The sequence below is a fragment of the Haliotis asinina genome, chromosome 7, assembly GCF_037392515.1.
Source record: "Haliotis asinina isolate JCU_RB_2024 chromosome 7, JCU_Hal_asi_v2, whole genome shotgun sequence".
Classification (NCBI taxonomy): domain Eukaryota; kingdom Metazoa; phylum Mollusca; class Gastropoda; order Lepetellida; family Haliotidae; genus Haliotis; species Haliotis asinina.
The window spans coordinates 25,358,545-25,375,163 of NC_090286.1; the positions used below are offsets into that span (position 1 = coordinate 25,358,545).

The 16,619-nt window shown below is 41.3% G+C and overlaps 1 protein-coding gene across 2 annotated transcripts in view; it reads left to right on the forward strand.

The window, feature by feature from the left end:
- The window catches only part of LOC137290192 (laminin subunit alpha-like), an 87,908-nt gene that overhangs the window by 66,005 nt on the left and 5,284 nt on the right, over positions 1–16,619 (forward strand). For both annotated transcript variants that reach the window (XM_067820909.1, XM_067820910.1), the window contains exons 54-67: positions 2,068–2,253; positions 2,735–2,886; positions 3,088–3,252; positions 3,856–3,986; positions 5,097–5,244; positions 5,591–5,715; positions 7,527–7,867; positions 8,556–8,649; positions 9,279–9,396; positions 13,278–13,424; positions 13,832–13,977; positions 14,348–14,533; positions 15,964–16,094; positions 16,418–16,574. In XM_067820909.1, coding sequence (XP_067677010.1) covers positions 2,068–2,253; positions 2,735–2,886; positions 3,088–3,252; positions 3,856–3,986; positions 5,097–5,244; positions 5,591–5,715; positions 7,527–7,867; positions 8,556–8,649; positions 9,279–9,396; positions 13,278–13,424; positions 13,832–13,977; positions 14,348–14,533; positions 15,964–16,094; positions 16,418–16,574 — 2,227 coding nt within the window. The remainder of the gene's footprint in view (positions 1–2,067; positions 2,254–2,734; positions 2,887–3,087; positions 3,253–3,855; positions 3,987–5,096; positions 5,245–5,590; positions 5,716–7,526; positions 7,868–8,555; positions 8,650–9,278; positions 9,397–13,277; positions 13,425–13,831; positions 13,978–14,347; positions 14,534–15,963; positions 16,095–16,417; positions 16,575–16,619) is intronic.

Below are 16,619 nucleotides of genomic sequence, written 5' to 3' on the forward strand. Positions count from 1 at the left end.
TTTGTCATGCTGAAGACTTTGGTTCCATTCCCCACATTGATACAATGTATGTATCCCATTTCTCTTTTTTCCTGCTGTCATATAGCTAAAACCAGAGTAAATTCCATCTCCATCATGTTGATGGTGTAAATAATTTTCCTTATCCTAACTTGCATGTTAATGCTCACACTTTCTTGCTTATCTCTGTTTTCTTCCAAGGTGTCCCCTAGTGAACAGTCTAAAAATACCTATCTCCAACTGGGCCACTTTCCTTTCCATGCCTGCGTCCCATGACCATAGGCTGCTTGTCACTCTCTCCATTTGCCTCACCAAATGGTCGAGTGGATTACTCTGGTCCATGTACATGCTACTGTGTTTATATTATGGCCTATATATCTATATTACCAGGGTTTGATCTTTACGCTCGCCCGCACGCCCGTGGCGAATAAATGTTTTGTCGGGCGAATGGAAATATAACTGCACTAGTCCAACGGATTACTTGGTTTTTTTCAGTGGTTACTATAATTCATCCGGTACTGGAACTGAGATCATGCATTTTCTAGTCAAATCACCAGACGAATGAATCTCTATCGTTGCAAAACTCAAAAGTTAACATATACATCGTGTCACTTCTTTCAAATCATGTTATTGCAACATTCCATTCGAGTCACGTGATATTTATGTTTGGTTTCTCACTTGATCAGACGATGGTCCGCTTGACAAGTTGCGAGCGTTATTTCAAAAGTTATGATCTCATTTACGAAGGTTTTCAAAGTGCATTATGTTCTATGGTAGATTTTTAGTCCTTTGACAGAAATTAGGCCACAATGTCTATGAAATCTGAATATTTCAAACATTTTGTGTTCCGATTGCGACGGAAGCTTTTGCACACGAGACAGTGTTTACAGGTGGCACTGTCATGTCGCTGTACGCAAGAAATTACGGGGTAAAGAAATATCCCGAAAACATGGTACGGCATGGTACGTTTGACAACCTTCATGAGTACTGTTGTTTATTTTATTTGTTTGTTTATTTAGTTTGCTTATTTGTTTCCGCCAATCAGTGTTGCTTCAGGCTTTTTTTTTGTTTTTTGCTTTTTTTTTTGTTTGTTTTTTTTGACAACTTTGATGTGGACACGTTGCGGATCCATGAGTTCGATAATCGTGTCTTTCAAATTAAAATAACACTACAAGTTTATAATTCGAATTCTGTCAATAATGTATGACCATCTGAAATGCCATAAATGTTTTCAGACATTGTGACATTCAGGTTGGTTCCTAAAATTATTCCTATCATTTTGATGTGCATTCTGCCTCCGTTGTCTGGGGACCTGCTATTTTCGGTAGATTAACAAATCAAAAACCGACTTCAGGTGCTCCTGATGTTGATGAACTCAGAAAGATTGAAGCAAGAGCCCACGACCTTCTTTTAGCAGCCCTATCACTAGTGAAGCAATCTTCTGTGTCGTAGAATTATGAATTGTAGACAGTGCCACGATATTAACAATTCAGTGAATAACTTTCATTCCTCTGGACGACTTGTTATGTGTCTGGGCTAGTGACAGTTGAAGGTTAAGGCATTTTTAAGTTTAGTTCTAACCCTGATTACCGCTTATACCTAGGCCAGATGCTAGAAAAGTCCCTAACCTTTAGGATCTCTCAGCAACAATAGACACACTGCATGATTTTTCACTATTTTGTGTAATGGACGGTGACAAGCTCTAGAGTTCAACATGGTCATGATAGGGGTGATAAGGCTGGATGTATCATATTACCTGTTTTAGATGCTATCTCTACATTTGGCCTAAGAGTATACTTGGATATGCATCTTGTATCCTTTTGAGATCATATTCATATTTCATCGATTAAGGGCTATTTTGTGGATTTTTCTAATTGTTTTGAGTGTATGAGTGAGGATAAGTATAAAATAAGAATTTTATTGTAAAAGTTACATTGATTTGTAAATAATGGTAAACATGCTCATGGTAAGAGGTTTTAGAAACATACTAAAGACAATAACTTCCTTTTCTCTGCTGCCTGTGTGTACCATATATCAGTGCTTGACTCAAAATCCTACAATTTACCTCAGGTGATTCTGGAGACCGAGCTATGAAGGTAACGAATGAATCAGTGGATGCTAACTCGCGTGTCGGAGCTGCACAGGAGCGTGTGAAGACGATCTTGTACCTGCTGCCTGAAGACAAGAGCAAGCTTGAGCAGCTCACCAACCAAAAGTTTGCTACCAAACGACTGTTGGAAGGGGTTGAGAAACAAGGTAAGAGATATATTATCAGTGACTGAAACTTACAAAACTGTTTGTGCTTTTTTTATATGTGTACATGTGATCCAGCTCATCTGTCCCACTAGGGTAAAGAAAAATCTTAAGGGGTGTTTTTCCTCCTGTTTTAATAATATGTATCTTAATACATTTCTCCTTTGGCATTTAGAAGCTAGTTGATGAACAGGAGAAGTATTTTATGGATGGATTTCTTTGGTGCAGTGTATGTGATATTTTGGTGTTGATGCTACACCTTTATCAAGCAAATCTTTTTGGCGATAACTTGCAAACTGTGTCAGCATCTACACAGAAACATCACATCCATTGCAGCAAAGAATTTGTCCTTGAAATATCTTTAACTTATGATTTGATGTCCATTTGAGTAAGCACTGTTCCAGGTTACCTGCTATCATAACCTTAAATATTTCTGGTTATGGCTTAAAGAGATAATCACTAGATGATCATGATACTGTTTCAGTGAACAGTGCAAGAGACATCAATCGTCTGACCCTCCTTTTGGCTCCACTGAAAGAACAGGCTCGCAACATGACAGGTTTTGGTAACAGGGTGAACCTCAACATGGCAAAGCTCAAGGAGAAGATAGCACTAGCCCGAGACGAAGCTAATAGGGTAACAGTGGTTGAAATAATGATATCTCATCATGTAATATTGAGCAAATCATTCATTGATTTTTTGCCAAAATGTGGAATTGTCTCTAAATAGTAAATTCATTCTTTCTGGTTGAGGTGAGTCCGTAGGCTACCAGTCATTTTGGCATGTAAACAGGCGAGTACAATAGCATTTTTTTTTGGATTTGGTCTTTTTTGACAGATTCGAGTTGGAATCCGATTTTTGGGCAATACAAGTCTTACTCTGCGTAACCCAGCCAATCTAGAGCAAGCAGGATCGTACAGCAAGGTCTCCCTGTTCTTCAAGACCACACAAGAAAATGGTATGCTCTACTACATGGGAGGAGACCAGAGATCAGGCAGACAAGTGAGTCAACTGATGACTTAATGCATACGCGCCTGTTCAGTCAGTGCATGACAAGCAATGTTTTTTTCAAATAGGGCTGTATTTGGTGGTTTCATGTCCTGGAGGTATAAATGTTATGGCAGAGCACTGTTCCCCTGACAGTTCCTTCACAAAGACTGGTCTCATCTTGTGATTCTTTCAAATCAGGACTCTATTTGGTAGTTTGATGTCTTGGAGGTATAAATGTTATGGTAGATCTCTGTCACACTTTATTTAAATCAAGAAGGCTAGTCTCATCTTGTGATTCTTGAAAAAGAGCTGTATTTGGTGGTTTGGTGTCCTGGAGGTATAATTGATATGATAGAACAGTTTTCCACTGATAGTTCCTTCACAAAGGTTTGTCTCACCTTCTTGGACAGTCCTGTACCCAGCCCACAGCCACAGTGTCTGAATTGCCTCCTTTGAGGTGAAAATAGATTCATGTTCCTAAATTCCCACAAAGATAATCTGTCATTACTTGAAGTACACAATATACATACTGTATGTGAAACACATTATTCAAACAGTGTTTGGGAGATTCAAATATGCTGATAGGTTTATTAAAGCCTTGTGATTTTGTTTCAGGATGACTACATTGCTCTGGAAATGTTGAATGGCCAGGTGGTGTTCCGGTTTGACCTTGGATCTGGACCTGCCAACATTATCAGCTCTGGAACCTACAATGATGGCCAGTGGCATCAGATCACTGCTACAAGGTCAGGATATAGAGATTAGTGGACAACAATGTCAGGCTTACCAGGATTTTTTTCGCAGAGTGTCAGAATTCTTGTCATTCCCAATGCAAAAGCAAAGGTAATGCATGAATTCTTACTAGCTGACAAGGATAAGTTGGATCAGTGCAGAGAATGTGTTTACGAGAAGTAGATGATGCGAACACATTTGGTTTGTGAAAGTTAGAGAAGATGGAGGCTAGTGCATGACAGTGAAATTGATTGTGCACCTGACTGCACGCTTCTTGCTCATAAGACACTCGTGGTCAGTGAAGCACTTGATCGCAGACAACCTTCAGATCCCTCGCTCACTGTGGCAAGTGCCAGTGGGCAGCACTCATTGATGCAAATGTGGGTCAGTTGTCAGGTCGGTGCTCAGCTTATCCTTGTTTGCCAGTACATGAATTGAGATCCCTTTAAAATACTCTTTCAGAAAAATGCCCCAATCACAACAATCGTCCCAGAAAATCATAGTTATTGCTTTGGTTCAAGTGTAATGCCATTCAGAGAATCAAACAAGGTTGACAGATGTCAACAAGCAATATTTTCTGAAGTCTACATACAGTTTTCATGAATGTAATTAAATGGTTTTAATAATAGTTTCTCTGATGGGATTGGAATCTTGAACAGATCCCAAACAACCTTTGCTGGTAATTGCCCAAATCAAAGATGGTAATCAGATGGATTTGGTCTGATGGTGCAGATTGATATCTCTGGATTGTCATCTCCAGATTTAATTATTTGCATGCTGTCACCATAAATCCATAATATTAATGAAATAACAACATTTATCATGCCATTCATTATATGCTTATCATTTTCCCAAATGGGCAGTTGGGGTAGCCTAGTGGTTGAAGCATTCGCTCATCAGGCTGAAGACCTGGGTTTGATTTCCTACATTGGTTCAATGTGTGAAGCCCATTTTCTGGTGTCCCCTGTAGTGATATTGCTGAAACTCACTCTCACTCACTCACTCACTCACTCATTTTCCCACAGAACACATTGTCATATCTTTCTGCAGACATACCATGATGTTGAGGTGGCACAGTTCTAAGGTCCTGCTTTATTGATACATTAACACAATATTGCTTTCAGGATTGGAAAGACTGGCTACCTGAAAATCCAGACAGACAAACAGGATGATGACAATGTAGAAGGCACTTCTGATGGGACGTTCACTGTCCTGGGACTTCACCCTGCCACTGCTGTCTTCTATGTGGGAGGGGCACCTCTTGGAATGGTGGTAGGTGGTCCTGGAATATGTGATAAAAAGGGGATCATAATATATTTATCATACCATGCAGAAAATTGTATTCACTATGCAATAACTGTTGAAAGTGACTTTGAAGGATGTAATAAAATGGATAAACACTAATATGTTTCCATGCTGCTTTCTTTCCAGTGATGAAGTGTTCTATTGAGTATAATGACTGTATTTTGTCATGAAGTAACTGTCTTGTTTCCCAGTACCAGATAATGTGAATTAGTTAACACGGTATATGATACAAATGTATGGGATTTCTTTGTGAGCTTGTGATGACAGTAGTTTCAGTGGCTCTAAAAGTTACTACTTTCATTGTTACTTGTAGCTCCCAAGTAACATAGATGGTCAGAGGTACATTGGTGTCATGGAGGATCTCAAGTTTGATGAGCAGTCTCTTGGGCTTTGGAACTTCATTACTGCGGAAAACAATTATATTGGAGAGAATGAACGGTATTTGTCAATTGCATATGTGTTTTCTTACTATAAATCTAGTTTCAAAATTCTTGTTTTTACTGTGTTGTTATTATTATTATTATTATTATTATTATTATTTTACAGAGTAAGATTGAAATGCAGCAGAGAGGGTTCGGGTGATCCTGGCACAGTCAGGCTGGTCAAGCTCATCATCAGCTCAGGGCCCTCACCCCCTCTACACACAGCCCAGACAGCGAATGGGACTTCTCCCAGGAAACACTGCCTAGTCGAACCCACCAAGAACTTTTCAGAGAATATGAAGGCTCCCCAACACTGCAGCCTTCTGCATTACCCAGATTGTCAGAAAGGCTGTGCTCCCGGTGGAGAACCCGGGCACTCTCCTCATCTGCGCTAACAGATCAGGAGGTACCAAACCAAGGGCACCGAGAACAATGGGGAGCCTGACGACAGTGTACTTGGGATGCAAGCGAGACATTTCAAAGGCGAGGTCCGCATATTTATCATGCTTTTCCTGAATCTTGCCAATCACATTGCTGTCAAAAGGGACAGAAAATTCTATGATATAAATAATTTCATTGGCTTTATCAAAAAGGACAAGATCAGGTTTGTTTGCTGGAATTCGTCTCAGGCTGTATATTGGCCTATTCCAGAGAAGTTTGAAAGCATCATTTTCCAGGACGCCCTGGACATGTTCAGAGTCGTACCATGGATGGACCTCAGAGTCAAAGCCACAGGCATGGCGGAGACGATAATAAAAGCAGCGAGCCATGCCATCATGTCTTTTAAGATATGCTGTTTGTGCCAAGGAAGGGCATCCACTGACAAGGTGTTGGACAGTCTCTGTAAATTTATTATTATTATTATTATTATTATTGGATATTTATATAGCACACATATCCATGCAACTAGTGCTTGCTCAAGGTGCTGATATTTGCTTCCTTGATCACTGGATGTCAGTCTCAGCGTCACATCAGTCTCAACTCCCTGAGGAGTATACAACTCATGCTACCACTAGGCGCACCAATTCACAGCTGGGTGGACTGGGACACATAGTCACAATACTTTGTCTACTGCACATTGCTGTTCTTGCAATTGGGTTTGCACGTATTCATATGGCTACCATCTGGTCATATACCAACAGATTCAAGGTGGGCTCGACCACTAGCCTGGTGCTCTAGTCAGTTCACTCACCGGACAAAATACTGATAACTTTAGAGCACATAAAATCTCCAAATCATCATCATCATCATGGCTGTATCTGGATAGAGTATGTTGATTGGCTAGTGTAGTATGACCAGGTTTACTATGATTATGATGAAGGTTGATGTGAAGGATGTCTTTGGCATAAAGATCCCCTGCTGGATATCAGACTAACCTTCAGGATGCCATTGGCTTATGAGGTCCCCATTTACATCTTATATAATGTCTTATATAATATAATTAAATGACTTTATCACCATACAATTTAGCTCAAACTTCTTGTACCATTTCCAACTTCAACCAACATTCATTGTTGGTAACCATGGCTGGATCAGTTGATTCTCAGTGAGTGAAGCTGAGGCTGTTAAAGACATGTGAGAAGGATGTATTATATATCCGTAACATGCTTATAATGCTGCTTTTCTAAGAAGACCCAGGTACGATTGCCCACATAGGTACAATGTGTAAAGCATATTTCAGGTGCCCCATGCCTTGATATTGCTTGAATGTTGCTAAACTCATTGTGAAACTAAACTCAATCACTTTTAGGAGAATAAGTGTGCTGTCTGTGTACCAGAATGAGCCTTCTTTAACATTGTTTTTTATTGTTTTCGTAATTTTTTCAGAGAAGTGATGAAGAGTGTCAGCTCAAATGGTTTGCGATTCAATGGCAAGGGGTATGTGATCCTCAGCAAGAAGGCTCTTGGACTTCGGCCGGACAAAACAATCGATGTCATCCTCAAGTTCAAAACGTATGCAGAGAATGGTCTCCTGGTGTACATGACAGATAACAAAAAGGATTTCCTCTCTCTTGAGCTCAGAGATGGCAAGATCTTTTTTCAATTTGACCTTGGCAGCAATCGTGCCGTTCTTATGGCTGACAACAAATATAATGATGGGGAATGGCACCAGCTTCAAGCCAGCAGAGTCAACAACAAGGGACTTCTCCAGGTCGATGGCCAGACAGGTCAGATTTCCTTCAGTTATTTTAATCTCTTGTTGTTTCACTCAATATCTTGCCTAACATAACATGCTATCTATTCAGTGTAGAGCAAAGTTACCTGGAGATTTCACAGTACAAACATTACATGCTGCTTTCACTTAAGATGCATTGGCTAGATCTGGCATCTTCTCACCACTGAAGCCACAAAATCCTTGGTCCAATCCCTAGTTCTTTCATGACTAGACAATGCCAATAGCCTCCTCTTTAGAATCAAGACATTATTATTACAAAAGCTCCAGAAAGTACAGAACACTGCAGCATGGATGGTCTCAAGAATGTCCTAATTCTTGCCAATTACTCCAGTTCTTCAATCACTTCACTGGCTTCCTGTAGAAGCCAGACTGAAATTCAAAGTTCTGTGCCTGATGTACAGGTGCTACCATGGACTGGCTCCATCATACCTATCTTGTCTACTCAGTCACCACCTGTCCCAACATTCACTACACTACACAGTCACTACCACTTTGAGCATACATGAGTGTATGAAATCTAGTGGGATACAAAACTACATTATTATTCTTATTACTGCAAACATTGATCATTCTAATCTCACTTGCATGTCTGTTTATCTCCAGATTAAAAGGTAATAGACTTTTTATGGACTAGATGTAATTGCTTTAGACACTAGTAGTATTCTATGTTCTACCCACAGTTGACCAAGGAGAGGCTCCAGGCAATCTCAAGCAGCTGTCCATATCAGATGACATCTTCATAGGAGGCTACAATGAGATCCTGGTACCTACAGAGTAAGTCACACACCACACTCCATTCATGGGGCAACTTCCAGTCATGAATTACAGGCTGACAAATGTGGGATCAGCTTGGATCTGTGTCTTCTTCCTGTTGGCAAATATCCCAGACATATACTGGGTGTTGATTTGATCAAGTTCATTTCCAAACAGACATTTGTTTGACAGCAGTGTTGTTCAAAACCTATCCGGTTTGTTTGGAAATGAACTTGATCAGAAGAAACACCCTTTTTGATAGGGGTTAAAGTGCCCTGAATTGTAGTGCAAAATTGCATCCTCTAGGCTGCCTTGGGACTCATTTCACGAAGCTGCTTTTACTAAGGTTAACCTTAACTCCCATCCTTTAACACTGCACTAAGGTTACCTTAGTGATTTAAGGTCACCTTAGTGCCTCTGAACATGTTAAAGTGGCAGAAGTATAGTTTTCATGAGTCACTTCAATAGTAAATGACAATCCATCATTGTTACCACAATGACAGTGTATCACCTAATGCCTTGTGTATGATGTTGATGTTGATGAAGTCAGATATACAAAAAAAAGAATTCTTCATGTTAATACAGGAATATGAATGGAGTGGAGATTGGACCTGTTTTAGACTGAAGTGGTGTGGTGTGATATATTTCAGTGACGTAACCACTAAAGGCTTTGATGGCTGTATAAGGGACATCCAGTTTGGCACTCAGACCTGGGACTTGAATGACAACAAGCGAGCTATAGGAGTTGCCAGAGGTTGTCCAGAACAGGCAAGTCTACACATAGGCAAATTCAGAGAGAGGGTACAGGGGTGTTCACTCCCTTTTGTCCTGAAATTTTGTTAAATGACCATCGAAACTCAGGTGAAAATGAAGTGTGTACCCCTGCTTTTCTCAATAGTGTGCACCCCACCCCCACCCCTTTAATCGAAAAGCTGTATCCGCCCCTGCTACTTAGTTTGTATCTTTAGATCCAGGTTGTCAATAGATGACATTAGTTGCTGATAGATTCAAGATATCACTCGAAGGGCTGAGGTTCTGTAGTATCATGTGGTTGTAACTTATGCCCTGGAACACTGTGCAACGATTTCCTTGAAGATTCATCGGAACTGGTGTCCAACCCTCCATGCTTGTCATAAGAGGACAGAGTGATCAGGCTGGCTGAAGTGGTTGATGCATGTCATCTGTTAACTGCAGCAGGAATCTATGCTCATGACTTCAATCACCAGATAACCAGACTTGATTATTTACAGACGACATTATATTAATGGATATTGTTGAGTATTGCATTCAACAATTAGTATGTCATTCAGAACAAAGTAACCATACAAGCCTGAGTTTTCTCACCATGCCAATCAACATTTCAATAAAAAGTGGTAGAAGCATTCACTTGTCATACTGAAGACCTGGTTCGAGCTGCCACAAAGCCCATTTCTGGTATCCTCAGATATTGCTGGAATAAAGCTAAAAGACTCGTAAAACTAAACTCATTTGCTATTCATAAAATTTTTAACTTTCCTTACCATAGGTCTTATGCATATTACCTCAAGCTTCACTAGAAGAGATCGCACAGTCGTTGATTCGCCATCCCCTAAATGGCTCCTTCATGTAATCCACAAATGTAGTCACAGAAGTGACGTGATCTCCCCACTCGCGTGAACAATCCAAAAATCACTTTTACTGCTAGCGCTCGTCTGTTCAGACGTGTTTGTTTCGCTTCAAGTTTGCCTACTTTTGTGATTCAATAAAGTTGTTTCCTGATGGGTACTTATGTTTTGTATCCCTTAGGTGTGTGTGTTAAGTTAAAGTATTATTTAACTGCACTTACCCTGCTACCTCGTGTTGTCCGTTTCTCTCACTTCGGGTGTGAGTGCGGCATGATGTCCGTGGGGGTATTATACCTTGCTGGTTTCCTGCCTCCATGTGGATTTCCATGTCCTTGGTGTTTTTAGCCATGTTTCACTGTTTTTATGGGTTTTTTCGTGCTAGACCAGCAAGGTACTCCATGATCTTCTGGGACATCTGCGGGCGGCCTTGGCCATGACCACGACGGTACATCGCTCTGTGTTCTTTGACGCCTGTAGTTGGCAAGAGGAATTCAAGCGCCAGTTACTCTGTGCGCCATTCACTTCCAAGTTCCTGTTTGACGACAAGATTCCTGCAGTGTATAAACAACACACTGAGCTGACTAATACTGAGGTAGCCTTATCTACTTTCGAGGCCTTTGGGATCGGCCCTCAGTGGCAGAGCCAGAGACAGTGGGAAGTAAAGATACATCCCAAGGAGGGAGTCGATCCGTTCCTCCTTTGGGAGAGGGTGCAGTCGCAGCAAGGATGCCGATACCCAACGCAAGCCACAGGAATGCGGCCGGGATACTCCCTCAGCACCCGAATGAGGTAGGGTCAAGCGCCCTTACTCTGGACGCTGAAGCCATGGACTTGTACAACTGGGACCTCCCACCCCTATTCATACCGATTCACCCGACTCCAGTAGGTGGGAGACTATTGGTCTTCTGGGCCAACTGGTAATTCTAGGGGGACCCATATGTGAGCAAAATCCTAAAGTCCGGCTACAAACTGCCATTAGTCAGGACTCCACTGCTGACTTTCACTCCCCAGTTGCATGTGTATTCGCAAGATCAGCAAGCTCTCCTAGCGTCGAACATCAGTTTTCTGTTGACAAAGAGAGCCATAGAGACAGTGCTGGAGCCTCATCTCTCCCCGGGGTTCTACTCACCCATCTTCCTGGTGCCAAAGAAAGATTGCGTATGATACATAACATGGCGGCCTTCAACAGGCTGCAACAGGGCTGTATCTGGCCTAACCTCCACATTTCCGGATGATGTCACTGGAGCAGATCCGAGCCAAATTGTCAGCTGGAGCTTGGCTAGCCAGTCTGGATCTGCAAGACGCGTATCTGCACGTCCCCATATTCCCGCATCACAGGAAGTACCTGAGATTCGTTTTCAATGGAGTGCATTACCAGTGGAGGGTGCTTCCGTTTGGAATTTCTATGGCCCTGTGGCTTTTCACACGCATCACGCTGCCTGTTACCCGGTTTCTACATCTCAGGGGAGTGGATTTTGATCCTTACATAGTCTTTTCAACCACTCCTGTCCTCAGTTGCTATGCAAACAGTTAGACTTCTCGACCCGTCTGTTACATCAACTGGGGTGGATTGTCAACACCGAGAAATCACATGTGGAACCCACGCAAGAATTGACCTTCATCGGAGGCCTGTTTCTGACCCGGGTCAATCTTGTCAGGGTTCCTCCTGATCGGTGGTTGAAAATTCTCACCTTTGTTGATCGAGGTTTGTCTCAACCTTTGACCCTCAGAGAGTGGCAGTCTCTGTTGGGTCTCTTGACGTCGGCACAAGATCTCACTCACAGGGGACGTCTCATGTTGCGGCCATTACAGAGGTTCCTGTTGCCATTCATCTGGGAGGACAACCTCAAGTCATCATTCCCTCTACCTCCGCACCTGCATCAGTATCTCCGGTGGTGGACGGTAGAGTGGAACGTCTGCGTAGGGGTTTGTTTGAGAGACTTCAGCCACGACCACGAGCTGTTTGTGGACGCGTCCCTGCTAGGGTGGGGAACGGCCAGACAACCTCAGGGCTGTGTTCAGGCGCCGAAAAACAGTGGCACATCAACAACCTGGAAATGCAAGCTGTCATCTTAGCAGTGCGCCACTGGCTACCAACTCTCACAAGCACCAAACTCCTTGTGGCGTCGGACAACTCTACAGTCGTTTGGGTTATTCGGAACCGGGCATGAACAGGTTCAAACTACTTCTGGACCAGATGTTCCTACTAGTGGATCTTCTCGACAGCAACGGGATTGTGGTCGTGGTTCAGCACATTCCCAGTTGCAAGAACATTCTGGCAGACACGCTGTCACATCATCCATCCGTCGAAGCCATATGCATAAGACATATGGTAAGGTAAGTTAAAAACTTATTAAAATCTAAATATTTTAGATATTTAAATACTTACCTTGCCATAGGGCAGTGACTCCCTCCCAACGCTGGATGCTCCTCCCCACTTTGGACTCTTCGGACCTTCCTGTAAAAGTGATTTTTGGATTGTTCACGCTTGCGTGAGTGGGGAGATCACGTCACTTCCGTGACTACATTCGTGGATTACATGAGGTAGTCATTTAGGGAATGACGAATCAGTGACTCTCTGATCTCTTCTAGCGAAGCTTGAGGTAATATGCATAAGACCTATGGTAAGGTAAGTATTTAAATGTCTAAAATATTTAGATTTTAACCAATTGGTTATCCATCAGTCCACTATCATCCACGGTAGACACATTAGAAAAAAAAAATGTATGAACTGTTCAGTAAGAAAACATAAATAAGATGGTTTTTTTTGGGTTTTTTGTTGTTGTTTTTTTTTGTGGGGGGGGTGGGGGGGTGAGGTTCAGGTGAAAAATATCATTTTGATTATTGTCAATATATCCATGATTTTGATGTCATTATAGTGACAAGTTAGTCAGTGTGATGAAATGATTTAATAAAAATCAATATATCTTAAAAGTGATTGGTCTGTTAGAAGTATGTCAGAACAGACTTTCTGTTTAGAGATGAAGCTATAGCCTTAGAGTGTGAAGACTTGTTTAATATCATTATGGCCGTGTTTTCCTGCAGATTGCCAGAGTTGCCTCCTTCACAGCTAACAGACAGGGCTTTGCTGCTGTTTCCTCAGAGAGTATTGGCCAGATGTTTGATATAACATTCAAGATGAGAACATTTGAAAATGAAAGTCTCATACTATATGCTGCTAGTTCTGACCAGGTGAGCTATCATTTTGTCAGCAGAAGTATTTAATTCATCCTTAACTGTAGGAAAACAATGTAAACTACTGGAATAATTGTATAAGGAAAGAAGAAAAGCGATGATAAGATGATTTGTTTCTGTGATTGTTTTTCTGAAAATAAAGAAATCTCTTTCCGTAATTTGTTCTCAGAAACTCTTGTTGGTTTTTACAACAGATAACAGTAAGTAAAATAAATAACAGCAATACTACCAACATTTTTGAGAATTAATATTTCCATAATACCACGCAGTTGTAAATTATATGTTAGAAGAAAGCTTTTAAGAAAATGCACTTTTTCTTTAAAATTATCCACACATCGAAAATACATAGCCTGTTTATGATGAAAGCTCTCAAATCTATGACATCATGTTTTAATATGTTTCAGTCCAGTGCATTTGCTGTGGCGATTGTTGATGGCAGAATTGTAGTGACTGCAGATCCTGGTGGTGAGATGACAACCTTCAAGAGCAAGGTTAATGAATACAGTGATGGCAAGTGGCACTATGTCTCCATAATGAAGAGTGGAAAAAAGTAAGTAGTGGTGTAATCATCATATAAAGTGAGAATTGGTGTTCCTATCATATCAGTAATTTAGTACTGTACAAAACTAAGTGCTGGTAATTCTCTCTCTCTCTCTCTCTCTTGCTCTCTCTTTCTCTCTCTCTCTTGCTCTCTCTCTCTCTGGCTCTCTCTCTTGCTCTCTTTCTCCCCTTTGCCTCTCTCTCCCTCCCTCTTCACCCCTCCCTCCCTAACTCCCTCTGAGCCTGTCTCCCTTTCTGTGTGCTGGTTCCATGACTATCCCACAGAAGGTACTTAGTGTTTTCTGTCAGTGAAGAAACCATACTCCTTAAGTCTGCATAATGATGACGGGAAGCCAAACTCACCCTCTCTTCTATTTCAGACTAACAATGAATATTGATGACCTTGAGATGGTTGATGCATCAGCAGAGGGCGACACTGTGGACCTGCTAACGGAGACACCGCTGTACTTTGGTGGCTTGCCCCCTCAATACAACATTAAGCCTGGCATGGCACCAACTACTGCCAGGTTCATAGGGTGCATAGGAGATGTCACAGTCAACAAACGGTGAGCAACCAGTATGGTCGTGATGGGAGTAGAACAGGGAACCTGGGATTGGACAGATAACTGGGGTCATGTCAGGTACTCAGTGGGAAGGCAGTAGGGTAGCCTAGTGGTTAAAGCGTTGGCTTGATCACGCCAAAGACCCGGGTTTGATTCCCCTCATGGGTACATTGTGTGAAGCCGATTTCTGGTTTTCCCTGCCATGATACTGCTGGAATGTTGCTAAAAGCTATAAAGCCATATTCACTCACTCACTCACTCACTCAAGTACTCAGTAGGACAATGGTACCACCTCTACTACCCACATCTGCAGATAGTAATGTAGTCTGTTGTTTGATATATATCACAGTAACTCAATAACGCTGCAAGCTTTAATTTTTTCTTACTCAGATAGATTAGATGATGTGTTTGATGCAGCATTCAGCAATATTCCTGCCAATTTTCTGTATGAGCACTGACCATGCATTTAAGGCATGATAACATGTATCAACCATGTCCGAGGACATGACCACCAAATCCCATTAGTCACCTCTCAGCAACAAGCATGGGTGGTTGCAGACCAATTCTAACCTGGGTATACTCTGAATATACTCGGGTATACTTCATGGGCATACACAGAAGGATGAAGAGTTTGTCAACTTTAATGTGTGAATGACCAGATCTTAGGATAAATGAAACTACCAGTTGTACATTGAGAACAAATATAGAAATGTCTGATTTAGACAGTGATACTGGTGTATTCCGTGTTTGTTGATTTTGAAATGTCCCATTTTGCTTGCTCTTTGATATACACAAACATTTCAGCAGAGATGCTCCATTGAGGTAATGTCGGATTAAAAATGATTTCAAACAGCATTCTTTGCTTTTTCCATAATATTTTTCACGCCGTGTAGATCATATAAATATTCTGTTCACATTATAGATTTTACTTCCAGCTATTTATGGCATTCTCACATGGTAAAAGTACCCATTGATATTCTTATAGTTGGGCTTCAAGTAGAGATTTTACAATCTAGCTTATGAAATCTTTGATAGAATATTTATGCACAGCTTTAACATTTTGCTCTGTTTTGTCCTTTTCAAATCTGGATCTGGTGATATATGTTCACATATTCTTGGTCGTGGTAGATGTCTGTTATGTTAGACCTTTACAGTCTTTGTCTTCCTGCTTTATAGCACACACCATAAAGTGTTTCAGTTTATGCCACTAGATTAGTGTTTTAGAGAATAATCATTCCCTTGAACAGCATACTTTTTTAAGTTATGCCACTGACAACATTGATGTTGACAAATATTATGCTATAAGCATGAAGACATACATTTCTACCTTGTCATATAACAAACATTTGATATGTCTGAGGGTTGTGAGGCCAGTACTGCTGTCATCAACAATCATATAAAAATCATCAGTATCTGTTTGTTTCTGTGTGCAGGTTTGTGAACTTCGCCAGTATACAAGAGAATGACCGTATTGGTGCCAACTTGGCTGGATGTCTCGTGAGTGGAGAGCCAGATGTGGGTATCAAACTCCAGTCAACACCCAAGCCAGATATGGAGGAGGAGCGTGAGTCTGACTATGAATTCAAACTAAACTGTTCTGCTCGTACTTTCTTAACTATTGTGAAAGGATCAAATAAATGTTCTAATTTTGATGTTGCACTTGTACTCTCCTTGCAACCATTTAGGATTAAGTCTAAAATATTCTTCAAATATTGCTACTGTTAGCTAGAATGTTCTGTGGCTATTGCTACTTTAAGCAAAGATTTCTGTGGAAATGGCTCCTTTAGGCTAGAATGGTTTATGAGTATTGCTCCTTTCAGCTAGAATGTTTTGTGGGTATTGCTTCTGTGGAGATACCTCCTTTATGTGATGTTCCCCTGCTTCTAGTTGTGACAGAGCAGCCAGACATGACTATGGGTGGTCAGTGTGCTCTCCCCGACCGCCCAGACATGATGGTCGAAGGCCTTATAGACGGAATCAGGTTTGGGTCGACTTCCGATAGTCGACAGGAGTACAAGAAACTGCCATCAAGGTTCAGGATTAGGTAGGTTGCACCCATTATTTCAAGTCATGTGTTTCATTTCGTATG